The 13415-nt window shown below is 41.9% G+C and overlaps 1 protein-coding gene across 1 annotated transcript in view; it reads left to right on the forward strand.

The window, feature by feature from the left end:
* The window catches only part of LOC310964242 (NACHT and WD repeat domain-containing protein 2-like), a gene marked incomplete at its 5' end in the record, with an annotated part of 50453 nt that overhangs the window by 21149 nt on the left and 15889 nt on the right, over positions 1–13415 (forward strand). The window contains one exon of the mRNA XM_083937300.1: positions 1249–1365. Within this exon, the coding sequence (XP_083793426.1) occupies positions 1249–1365 (117 nt within the window). The remainder of the gene's footprint in view (positions 1–1248; positions 1366–13415) is intronic.

The following is a 13415-nucleotide window of genomic DNA, read 5'->3' on the forward strand; positions in this document are numbered from 1 at the left end:
TATGCAGCCTGTGAAACCCTGTGTTAAAACAGAGCTTTGCTTTCCGAGGGGGAAAGGTTGCAAACCACTGGAATAATTGATAATGAGGCTGTTTGTTGGTAGCTGCCCCAGGCTGTGGATGAAATATGCAGCTCATTGAAAACTGTCTCTTTCCACACTAACACAGCTGCTCACAGGTGCGCAACAACAATCATGCAGATGCGCTGAGGTGTAGCTCCAGCCCTCCCGCTGCTCCCTCCAATAACGGGAGAAGCAAATATCTCCCAGACTGTCAAAGTAAACCACGCTCTCAATTTCAGTGCCATCCGGTTATATAGGGCTGCCAGTCACCGCTGTTCTCTGCCACACTGCGGATGTGTCAGTCATTGTGCCAGGCTAAACTCATTTGAGCTAGCTAGTCTGGCGAGCAGCAGAGCATGAAAGAAGAGGGCTGTTGAATCACTTTGGCTTCACCTCACCCCCCGCTTTGTTCTCTAGTTTTACTCCTCACACACTGCCACCAGGAGATGGACGAGCGGAATCAATAGAGAGAAGAAGAATAAAAGAAAAAAATTACACAGTTCTCTTTAAGACTAAAACCCAACCCTCCGAGCAGCAAAAGGTCATCAAGAATAATACATCCTGTTGTAGGCCACTTGTTAGGCCCCAACCGACATGCTAGACTATCGAGAGACCCAGGAATCTGCTGTAAGGGGGGGGTTGTCGCAGCATGTGTTTCCTCGTGTTTCTCTGCGGTGTGTTTACAGTTGGAATTATCTGAAATGCCAAACCTTAGAAGGAAACATGTCGAGGGAGACCCCCTCCGTGGCACGTCAACCCCGCCCTCTAGTCTTAGTTTAGTCCCTCCACCTCCTTAGGAAAAGTTGGTCTCAGAGGCTTTGGGAATAGGTTTAAGAAATGACTCTTAACCAAGAACTTTTAGTGCTCGATAGAAGAACTCTTAGCGCTAAGATAAAATGTTTTGTGAATACGGCCCCAGGTTTACCTCAAATACAGCACTTCTCTGCTGAACTATTTTTGTTCTCCTATAAGTTTGTTACATTTCAGTGTGTGCATAAAGTCTGACCACCCTGTATTTAATTGTACTGAAACAACGTGTTTGCAAGTTTTGCCTGTATTGTAAGAAAATCTCTATTTATTCTTGTCTATAGTAAAACAAAAGCAAGAAAACGTGCCACGCTTATAACATTTAATTAACCCTTTTGCCCTTATTAGAACACAGAGTAACTCATGTTTGTGTGTTCTCAGGTGGTGGACCTGTACTGGGGTGCGGACCCAGAGGAGTGGGACAGTCCGGAGCTGCAGCGACTCAGGATGAAGCTCCTGGAGGAATGTCTTAAGACGTCAGCGGGACCATGTTTTGTTGTAAGTATTACACACCGCACAGGTTCCAATTAACTACAGGAACACTGTGTGTCCGCTTCAGTTTTCCTCACCAGTTTCTACCCTCTCTATCTCATTCCATGGCTCTGATGTGATATCGTGTTTGCTTCTGAAGATCTAATAGCTGCGTGAAACCTAATAAGAGGGGGAAAAAAATCACTTTTTTTTATCATTGGATGAAAAACGACACTGAAGCGACAGCAGCTTTTGAAGTCCTGTCTTCTGTGTCTCTTCTGTTGACAGTGGATAAATGTGTGAGGTAGAATCCTTTTTATCTCTTTTTTTAACGTGTGCAGGTTTTTGATAGTAGTTGATTGGGGTTGGTTAGGGTGCTGAAAATGCCAATAATTGCATCACTTCAGAAAATAATATATTTTCATTCTGACGGGTTGGTGATGCAGCAACTCCACAAACTCATCTTATCTTGGGTTAGTGTATTGGAAATAGTGAAAGTCCATGCAAAGCTAAAATTACACTTGTATGGATGAATTATGTGAAGACCTCGACGAGGGGAGAGAGAGAGAGAGAGACCGAGAGGGAGTGTAGCATGATGCGTAATTACGGCTGACATTTCAGTGATCTTTTTAAGATAATTTTAGGTTGCATAAAAAAGAAAAAAAGTCAGGAAGGAGACGGATCAAGACAGGAGTGAAGACGGGAAGAGCAATTGATGGTGAATTATTCAAATAGAACAGATCCGTTTGCAGAAGGTGAAATTGAGGAGAGATCACAGGGAGACGTAATGCATTATGGGTAGGATAGGAGCCCTGTCCTCCAGGGAGCATAATCTCCAGCCCCCAGACAGAGTTTCTCCTTCCTCTCTCATTCACAAGTCGTCATTCTCTTTCTCTCTCACACAAACAAAACATTTGCAGCTAAATGATTCATTCCAGCGGGAAGCTCCTCACACCGTGTCCTAACAGCGAGGGAGCGTCCGATTATTGCCAAGAATTGTCTGACATCACGCACTCCCTGTCCAAACTGAGCTCCTTAAACATGCACTGAATGTGAGGAACGAGTTGTAATATGTGCTCCTGTAAAACAGCTAAATTTCCAGAGCGCCATCTGACAAACTACCATTTTGTTTAACAAATAGGGAGCTGGCGCCGTCACTTCAAATCCTGTCACCCCAACGCTCCACTCTGCAACACACGTATGCACACTCACACAGTAGCCCTGCAGTCCGCCAGACACACTCATTACCTCCAAGACTCCTCTGGTTTTACCTTAACTGGCACTGTTTAGCTTCAACGACTCATTTATATATATATATATATATATATATATATATATATATATATATATATATATATATATATCTCCCCCTTTCAACTTGAATCAGCCGATCCTCGTCCATCTGTGTTTTAAAGCGAGCGACAAAAATGAATGGAAACAGGCCCTCAAAAGTTCAGTTCAAAACAACGCGTCACGCTGCACAGTAAGGACAGAGAAGACAATGCAATCAAGCTGATTTTGTTGCCGACACTCACTCGCATCACATTCCGTTAGAGTGTAAGTAAAACGGCTCCAGCAACTATAGATATTACAGAATATCCCTTCACAACTCTTCCACTGGGATAATAAGTTGATTTGTTTGGCTGCTGCAAAGTTTTTAGGGACGAAAAGAAGCTTTTTTTTAAATTCCCATGAAAAAAAAAATCACATACATGGTAGATATTCAGCATCATGTCACCCACTTATCACTCCTCGGGACCTTATCAACCTCAGTATAGCAGTTTGGGGAGTGACGATAATAAACTCACAATGAAGAACGGAGAAACCTTCATCCGCACATGAAGAGCATGGGATGCCGTTGAAAGCTCCAGAATAAACTAGTAAATGGACCTTGAGTTAAGCTTATTTTCTGAAGCATTCGTATCGGTTTCCACTATATTAATCAGCAAGTTACGTCATAGGGCGCGCAAATACATCAACAACCCATTAATGTTCACCATCAAGAAGTGGTGAATAAAATTCTACACATAAGTAGATGGTAGCACTGTAGCAGAAACTAGTAGCCAGTAATGTTATTACATCAGCCACAGAAAAGTAATAAAACAACTTCTGATATAACCAAGCACACAAAACAGCAAAACAGCAGGTCACACACACTGGAGGCGTTGGGACTTAACTTAAAGGTAAAGTAAGGCAGTGAGTCGTAGTCCAAGCAGGGACTCCACAGATAGGATAAACCCACATTTGGCTTTAAATGGTTTCTCTTGCAAAGAACAGATCAGAAACAGGGAACACCATGGGTAGAGTGGCACAAACACACAGTTATTTTCTTTAAAAGCTGCCTTAAAACCACATAATCAAAATGTCAGACAGGCCTTTTTTACCCATAAATGCTACATTAGCAGCAGCTGTTTGCACCACAGTTTTCATCAGTGTGGGGGAGCACCTGGAAAAAAGTAGGCAGGGAACTTGACAGTTTGCAAAGCCCGCCCTCCACCAAAGGGCGTGTTTGATACATGTCACAGCTACTAGAGCATGTCATGTGTGTGTGAGCAGCACAGAAACGCATAAAACATATATATTTGTATTGTTGTTATGAGAAGAGGATTTGCAGGGGTGAGATCAGAGGGGTGTAAACTACATTTTTGATTAAACTAAGTCAAATTAAAGCTCTTGATGAGCTCTTTCTACTGCCATTATATTGGTTTACTATAGTATTTTAATTGTACTTTCTATCTACTTTATTTTTTTTATTCCTCTTCATGTCTTATGTGCACACCAGACAGTGAGTGCACTTGAAAATATATATTATTGTTTATTAAATGTAATGTCACCCACCCAATCTTACCAATCTTAAAATCTTGTTATTTAAGATTGAATGTAGTAAACAAAGGGAGGACAGAATGTCACTCACTTTATTCGGGTTCTCACCCCTCGACTTTCTAATCTAATCTACTGTATGCCCACATTTTTTCTTTGCCAGTGTTGTGCGTTAAAATTGCAACACCATGTCGTATTTCATACAGATATTGCCAGAGTACTTTAGCAGTGAACCCTGCACTTTGAAAAGTTCTTTACTCATAACGTTGGCCGCCTTACAATTTTTCTTGGATACTTTTTTGTCGTTATTTGCTCTTTGACGCTATGGCCTCAAAGCCCATTGAGACGTGTGTGCGGTATTGGGTTGTACAATGTAAGATCACTCAAATTAAACTGTACTGGAATTATCAGATCTGAGTGGGAAAGGAAGACGCGCTCTCCCCACTTTTGTGCTGCTGGCTTGGTGTTTACCATAACGCCCTGCCGCCCTCTTTGCCCGTTGCAATTTCACCACCTTAACTCCAGCTGACCTCGAGGAATACCACTCGAGGTCAGCTTGCTTGTTCCCCATCATGAGACTGAGAATCAGTCGAGGTGCACTCTGGCTCCGTTTGATACAGACGTTTTTACACCGCCACACACGCATCTATAGTGCATGTCCCATCTGGCGGGTTAAATCTTTAATGGCATATTCTACTCGTCCGTCTCGGCGGTGAATGAAGGGTTTTATGCAGAGGAGCCCACAATAGCTCCACAGAATGAAGTCCCATTCAGACTTGTCTGCTGCAGCTGGGCTAGCCAGCCCCGTTTCTAGGACTGGGGAGCTCTGAGCAGCAGCGGCGGCGTTTTCTTTGATCTGGGACTCGGATCCCCGTTCATGACAGTTCTGGGTTGTCTGGGGCATCTCCGGAGTACAGTTGTTTATTTTTACAGGGTGATAGACCTAGATATATATGTGAGGACAGGGAAACCACCAGCAGATTTTAGGGTCTTGTTATGTCTGCAATAACATACAGTAGTTCTTTACATTCTGTTGCGCGTGCGTTTGTGTCACTGTGCTTTGTTCGAGCAAATCCCAGTCCCTCCTCTGCTTTCAGCGCTCTCATTTTGCTGTGTTAATAATTTATTTAATTTCCTTCCTGTCAGTTTCAATCTCAGTCGTTGAGTTTCTACACACCCACCATTATCATCACCTTCACTCACTTAGGCTACATCCACATCTGCTACGTTTTCATTTCGTCCTTAAAACGCTACTTCTAATCCAAAACGATCTCCGTCCACAAGCCTTTTAGCTTCGTATCAGAAATAATCCCTGTCCATATTAACAGCCTGAAAATGCATGTCATATGTCAGCCCACCTTACTGATATACCGACTGACGTACTGTAGATGCCTGCGTAAGCATTTCCAAGCATCCAGCGTTTATGTCTGTCCAGAGCAAAACACAACCCCGGATTTTTCAAACTTAAATCAAATCAAACACAGCAGCGTTTCCAAATTGTCTCCATTTCAGGGGCTCAGAGTCGCTGGAGTTGTGTGGACAAGAGGCGTAAACGTCAGCCCCAGCTAACACACACACACACACACACACATTTACAGCATAAACAGCCACATGGCAGTAAAAGGAGACTTCAAAGAGAAGCTGATCTGGGAGTCTGGGCCAAGCTCATTGTTTAGAGGGGGCAGAATGAATGAACAGAAGGAAGGATGGAGAAGGAAAGAATCTCTCAAAAGCAAAATTACATCTGCATTGATTATTGACGTAAAGGAAGACAGAGGAGGTAGGATGTGTTTCTATTGCAGAACAAGAGGAAGGGAGAATGGGGAGGATGGGAGGATGAAGTTGGAATAACAGGATCCCCAGAAACACTACACAGGAAACAGGATTGACATGCGTAGTGAAGGTGTGTTTCTTGCTGCCACAGAGGATCTGTGCAACAACTAGAAACATCTTAATACTCTATTTGGCACACACCTCTCTCCTCATTCACCTCTACGAATCGTTTCGGTGCTGTGCTGTACACCCAGATCTGTAGATATATCTCCTTCATCATTTTTAAATTGTTAATCCCACTACATGGGGAAAAAATGGTCCTTGAGTGAAATTACAACTATAAAATCAAAGTTCTTTTCATTTAAGAGCTGTGTGTGACCATCAAGAAGTCAGCTGTTATATAACCAGCTTTTTATCGGATATGTCAGTCTTTCTTTAGGCGAGGAATCAATTGCAGCAAGTGTTTTTTTTTTTTTTTTTAAAGGGCACGGCTGAACACAAGACAGGTGGCAGTGCAGGGTTGCTGAACACACTCATACGGAAATACACATACACAAACCACACACCAGGAAAGCCCCCCTCACCACACCTGTGTGAGGGGGGGTTTTCTCTAACCCGTCCATGCAATAAAGCCGGTTTCCATGGCGATAGCAGGGGTTGGCATGGTGATGGTGTCATTGACCCGGAGATTAAGCATGACAATGAGCAACGACCGCTTTTTTTCTTCTTCTTCTTATTTTCTTTCCGCTCTTCACTTCTCCAATAGTCTCAAATTCCCTCCTGTTAAAAAGACACAACAACAAAAACACTGCATGCAGCCGCTCATCCAGTTCATCTGCTTGTCCGGTCATGTAGCAGGTTTACTGCATGTAAGAGGATAGTTGAGGATACTGTAGCTCTTATTTTCTCTATGCTTCTCCTCCATTCAGTTAACGTGATGTCACTACTTACGTGGTTGGTTCACCTCTTATCTTCAGTGGAAGTTGATATACAAAGTGATTTTACCATGTCTTTATTTTTTTAATTATTATAAAGCCGGTTGAGGTCAAGCCGCCACCACAGCAACTTCCTGGTTGTTCCAATACAGAACTACCCAAAACAGCAGTTCTCCAAGTGTCCACTAGGAGTAGTTTGCACAATAGAGCAGTTTCTCATTGACCCCCATGTTAAACAGCCCGTTTTCACAGCATAATTAAACCTGGGGCCTGTTTCACAAAGCAGGTTTAGTGAAAACTCTGAGTATGTTAACCCTGAAATGAGGGAAACTCTGAGTTTTCCGTTTCACAAAGGGAGGTAACTCAAACCAGAGACAGAGGGGTAACTCTAGCCTGTTTCACAAAGGGAGGTAACTTAAACTCTCGGTCAGTTACCATGGTAACATGCTCTCTGAAACTAACCTGGTCGGGACCAGGTTTTTCTCAGAAAACCTTGAGTTTCTCTCTGTCTCCGCCCTCTTTCAGCCACACACGGTGTTTCATTTCCTCATTCATTCAGTCAGCGGGCGAGTTTTGGCGAAGTATAGTTCTGCTAGAGTTCCGTCTGTTTTTTCAGAAAATCACTGCAAACATCAGTCATTAGAAGTTATATTAGGTGGCGACTATTTCACTACCATGGCGTGTCCTTCTGATAACAATCCCGTGGATGAAGCTGCAGCATTACTGCGCAGATAATTAAATATTGGTCGGGAGATGATTATCAGACCGCGCATAGACGTCCTTAATATGCTGCAGCCATAATTACAAAATGAATGAAATGGATCTTTTGAGCAAGTTGAATGTATTTGACTTAGCGTTTCTAAATATAATTCCAGCTTTTCTTGCAATTCATAGGTTCAAAAGTGTGTGCTTTTAGTTGGGTTACCGGTATATAAACTACTCCTGTACTGTATAGCCTTCTGATCCAGAATATCACCTATAATGCGAGGGGGCTGAATACGGCACAACACCGTTTCATGTCACAGTCCATGTCATCCCTCCTTACATTTCCAACATTAACAACCAGTAATGCTTTCATATCACAGCAGATATTGTGTGTTGCGCTGCGTTTTTTTTGCAAATGGGAGTTTTTTATACAACATTGAAATGTTGTATAAAAAACAGCCACTTACGGTAATATTTACTTTACGATGTAAATAATGCTCAAAATGAAGCGTCACCATGAGACTGTGCTGAGGTGTTACCTGTTTGAAAAATGTTTTTATGTTTCATCTTAAGCTGCGCTTCTCCCCCGCGGGGTTGCACTTAAATGAAATAAATGAATAGGCTCCCACTCATGCAGTTCCCCCTGTGATATTACTGTGATTGCAACTGGACTACATTTAAACTTATGCACTGACCCGAGCCGCAATGTCCTCCAGCACCGTCTCCCTCTCTTTTGCTGCAGCAGCGGTGTAAACCTGCTCAAACTCCCCGTATGAGCGCATTAATATTTCCATTTCCAGTTGTAGCGTAGCCCTTCGCTTCCCCGTTGCCATGGTGACTCGTCGAATCAGGGCTCCATTGATGCTGTCTTTTTTTACTTGTGGTGCACGCGCTTAACTCCAGGTCAAACTACTCTGAGTTGATCAACCTGACGCAAATCTGCTGTTCTGGAACCGAAAACTCAGAGTTTCCTATCTCAGAGTAGATCAACTCAGAGTTCCGGGTTAGACTCAGAGTTTTTTGAACCTGCTTTGTGAAACAGGCCCCTGTTTAAGTCCTGATACAAAAAACATTCTAGTCTGTTTGTTTAGGTCATATCTCCATGACAACATTGAGGGGGGGTGAAATTTTTTGTACCAGGCTAGTTTTTATTTTATTGGCGGTTAAAGTTTAGGAATAATTAGGGGCGTGGTTTCTTGAGTGACAGCTAGCCTCAGGTCCTCACTTCTCCTCCTTCGTCAGCCAGATGGACGTATCTCCCTCCCCCCAACGTCATGCATGCCCTTTTTCGGTAAGAGGAAATGAGGCGGAGTCAAAGTCTGACAAGCTGGTGAGTCCCAGAGGCGAGTACTTGTTGAGAGAACGGACCCTGACGGGTATGCTACGTCCATTTTTTATACAGGTTGAGGTGCTATCTAAATACTGTGAAAATATCAAAACACTCAATCCACAAAGAAATGCAGCAAATTCATAAACTGTGACTTTAAACGACATGTCAGGACTTCTGTATGGTTGTGATGTCACAACTATACTATATACAGATAGAAAGTGTCGCTACAGTGCTGTTTCAGTCACTCCGTAGCTGCAATGATGGTGCAGAGAAGCTAAGAGCACAGATGTTGAAAACAACACAATTAGAGCGGCCTAGGTGTTTTTGAGAGAGGTGCTTAAAGAGAGGCAAAACGGAGCGTTTCAGACAGAGGGTGAATACAGGTATATTCAGAAAGACACTGAGAAAAATAATGTGTTTTTAAACATTAAAGCATGTAAACATGTTCTAGTAGAAACCCAAAATATAAATATGAACCTAAAAATGAGTATGATATGAGACCTTTAACTTTTCATGTGTGTGGTTAATGGACACAATGAAGTGTGCAAAATAAACTGGGTATGATGGTGTAACAACTCCTGTAAGATCTTGTAAAACAGGATTATAAGCATTAATTCTTTGGGTAATAATTTTTCTTCATGTTTTGCATGTTTACAGGACGTTATTCTTCGTTCATTCTCATGAAAAGACCAAAACCAACTTTTTATCTTTACATGTCCTCATTCCAAAGACTTCCCTAAAACCCTTCAAGCCCCAATCCCATTTGTTTTACTGGAGATGTAAAAGCTTTCATTTGTATAAAAAGTCCATTCATTTCCTTAAACTGTACTTAATCTTAATCTTAATCTGCACTGTAGGGAGTTAACTAAGGAGTTAAGTTTTAGGGACTAGTAGTGGATTAATCAACATTTGCTGATCTGAGTATTCACAGCAATAAAACCCTGTATGTGGCATTGACTAAAAATAAACAGTAGTACCTGTGCTTATTATAACATTGCCCAGTGCAATAGCGTGGCTCATTGATTTTTTTTTTTCTCCAGACATGACAAAGTCACCACATCAAATACAGGACAAGCTAAGTTGTCTGTGTGACAGAGAAAAACAAATGTACTAACTGCAAAAACAGTATTCTATGAAAATTAGAGAACATACAGTATAATAACAGTATACAACTAGCTCACTCACTGCTCTGAGTGAGTTAATATATATTAATATTTCTATGATCAGCTCATCTGTTTCTTTTTAGAGCATTCCTCCCTCTGCAGTGCCAAAGCTTACGCAGCAAACATCAGAATAGTCGACTGTATGTTTCATTGATTGATTGACCGCGTGAGTGATTGATTTGTTGATTCATGCTGTAGCTGTGTACAATATCTTAGTCGCCTCTCCACACTGGCTCATCAGATAAAGTGCACTTAGCCAGAGTATAAAACCCTTTCCAAGGATAAAAAACTCAAGGGAGGGAGGTAGAGGACTGCGGCTAAAACTGGAATTGAATTTGGCCACTATTTGCTTTGCTTTTTGTCACTTTAGCCTCCTGTGTTTCTTGCACCTGCAGCTGCAAAAGTGTAACAAGAACTACTAACCCCTCGGTGCCCTTTGAAAAGAGAGACACACATACTGTACTGTACATGGACACACACAGGGAGACACATACACACACACACACGCACACACAGAATTGAAGTTCTAGCTTGTCAGCTGCCATGCTGTAATCCACTTTAGATGGCCTCATTCCAGGCCTGCTCTCTGGCAAGGCAGGGAACCACACGGCAAATATTTGGACATCTTTTACAGTTTGGCTTTGGTAAGCTGACGGAATGACAGAAGTGACAGTACATTACACGCAAGGGTGGACTGTGTGTGTGTGAGCATTTGAACACCTTATTTTGTCATTTTGATAGGAAACACCAGTTGGTTTTATCCTATTCTCTATCTCCACACACACACACACACACACAGCCACTTCATTCATCCTGTTATATCATCGCGAGACAACCTGACAGAGACTTTGTCAGTAACTTGGAGAGTGACTGTTCTCTCTGCTCTCTCCTTACCTCTCTCACAAACTATATGTCTCCCTCTCAGCATTACTATAGTTCAGCCCAGTACCTCCATCTTCTACTGACACATCACTGCAGCCCCGTAAGTCATAGAAGGTCATCTAAAGATGAGGTGACCCGCAGGGTAGCCTGCTGGTTTGTCAAAGTGTCCAGTCACAGGTCCTTAGAAAGATCTAAGCTACCTCCAAACAGTCAAGTCTGTCCCATATTAGCTTAAAATATAGGTATAATATTACGTTAAAAAATACTGTAGGGTTTAGGCGTCACAGAGTATACGTCAATGTTTTAGGCTATTTATGTATACAGCACATTAAGTACAAGCCTGAAAAGCAAATAATTTACCATTTGCTAAACCTCTCCCTGAAACAGCAACTGTAAGTGGCCATGTTAGCATGTTCAGCTAACTAGCTTAACCAGCCAGTGATAACTGAGGTAAAATCTTTTTTTTACAAAACATCAGTAATCCTTACCCAATCCTCCTCTCCTGTCACATTTAAAGTGAAACAATCTGTTAAAATGCAAACAATAAAGCATAGACCTTTAGTCTTAAGATAAGCAGCCAAAGAGGATTATGTTGGACTGAAAAAAAGAGTCTGGTCTCACATTTTTCCTTACCATACTTAACATAACACAAGGTTTTATTTGAAAACTAGTCTGTTGGAAAAAATGAAAGGCTTACCTCAAGGAACCAACTCATGAAGGGAGTTAGCTTAATTAGCAAGTTAGCTAGGGGCAGTGTGATAAGTTAGCTGCTCTTGTTGATATCTGTCTAAAATTAAGCACCCATTGTTTCGAAAACGGACAACCAGACGGGCATACATTTGCAACTAAGGGGAGCAGGACTTGAAATTTAATACAAAATGACTCATCATAATAGTTTCCATTTTAAAGATAAGAAAACATAAGTGGTTTGGATCACATTCATCCCGATGATAATCTCAAGTTGTTTTTTCTCTTTTTATGGTGAGAAAATCCAAACTGAGAAGGATTTCAGCCTTTTGGAGAGCAAATGTATGCAGCTAATTATGTATTTTCCTGAGCTAAATTGAGCACCTGTCACTTGAAACAATTTGGGCTTGAATGTAGCTCATGACCTCTCCTGTCAATCTCTGAAGACAGTGAGCTGCCTGCCACCTATTAAACTCTTTGTTTTTGACAGGAAGAGAGCACAGATAGTTACACACAGAAAGGAATCCATTTCCTTTCTTCATTAATTTGGTACTTGTGCATGTTCATGCCTTACAAATATGCTTGGCTCGTGTTCTGTGCTTAAATTAGCACTATTTTCTGTTTAGGGCTTTTTGTTTTATTAGATGAACATGAATATTCCAGTCACAAGAGGATACATTCACCAGCATTAGGCATCATCCACTCTTGTTTTATTGCAAATACTTTTACCCCTGTCTTTGGTATAGGATACAAGTATTAAATGTGTGGTTTGACTCATTAAGTAGGTACGCTTAATGTTTATATAATGCAAACTATGGGTTTTGATATAAAAATTTGCTGACAATAGCTGATACCGTGGACATGGAAACTCTTCTAAATCCAAAAGAAGCTGCAAAATGAAGCTTAGGTCACAAACATGGTACAAATGTTAATTAATCCACTACGGGCATTTGTGGGCTTGGAGAGTAGGCCGTCCGACAGACCATGCCACATGCCATCATCTGATTCTGCATGTTCTCTGCATCTGTTCCCACTGCGAATGCCAAGGGAATGAGGAGTCCAACATGGAATGGCTTTGAAGCGTCATTGCCGTGAGCGCACCAACGTGGTTTTCCTGCTCATCGGAGCTCACAGTCATTTGGCTTGTCCCTCGCTTGCTCTGCGTCTTCACCCCGAGGCTTCAGCTACATGGGAATTACAACACATGGAGTAAAGATCAGCTGGTCATGGAGCAGAGGGTTTCCAGTGATTTTTTTTTTCTTCTTCTTTGCTTCCATTGTCCTTTAAATGTGTCTGATAGAGCAATTCAGGGATGGAGCCAGGAAATGGCCTCGATCATTTCCAATGGCAGTGAATGGGCTGTCACTCAAAGGCGTTTGTGTAGATGCCGAGGGCTTGAATGAAGACTCGCTGGAGCTTACAGTAGATATGCCATGTGGAGTGGGAGATAAATGTGGGATGAAAAGGCCCCTATTTAATTCAATGAGGCCTAATTATGCAGCTACTGCGCCGAGCGTTCTAGTTTCTGACTTCCGATTGTGGCGAGTGATTGTCGGTATTGGCTTTGGTGTATAAAACTGATGATGGTGATGTCAGTGGTTAAGTTGTTACTCTAATAACATTCACAGGAGCGATTACAATTATGTCAAATTTCACAGTCTTAGATTCTCCCAAATCTACATCCCTCCCCTTAATTAATGCATTAATTTCCTTTAATTTAAAGAAGCCCCATCTGTTCTATGTATAAAGCTTATCTGCTTATTCCCTTAATACTACTGATTA

Source organism: Echiichthys vipera, assembly GCF_963691815.1.
Source record: "Echiichthys vipera genome assembly, chromosome: 22".
NCBI lineage: Eukaryota > Metazoa > Chordata > Actinopteri > Perciformes > Trachinidae > Echiichthys > Echiichthys vipera.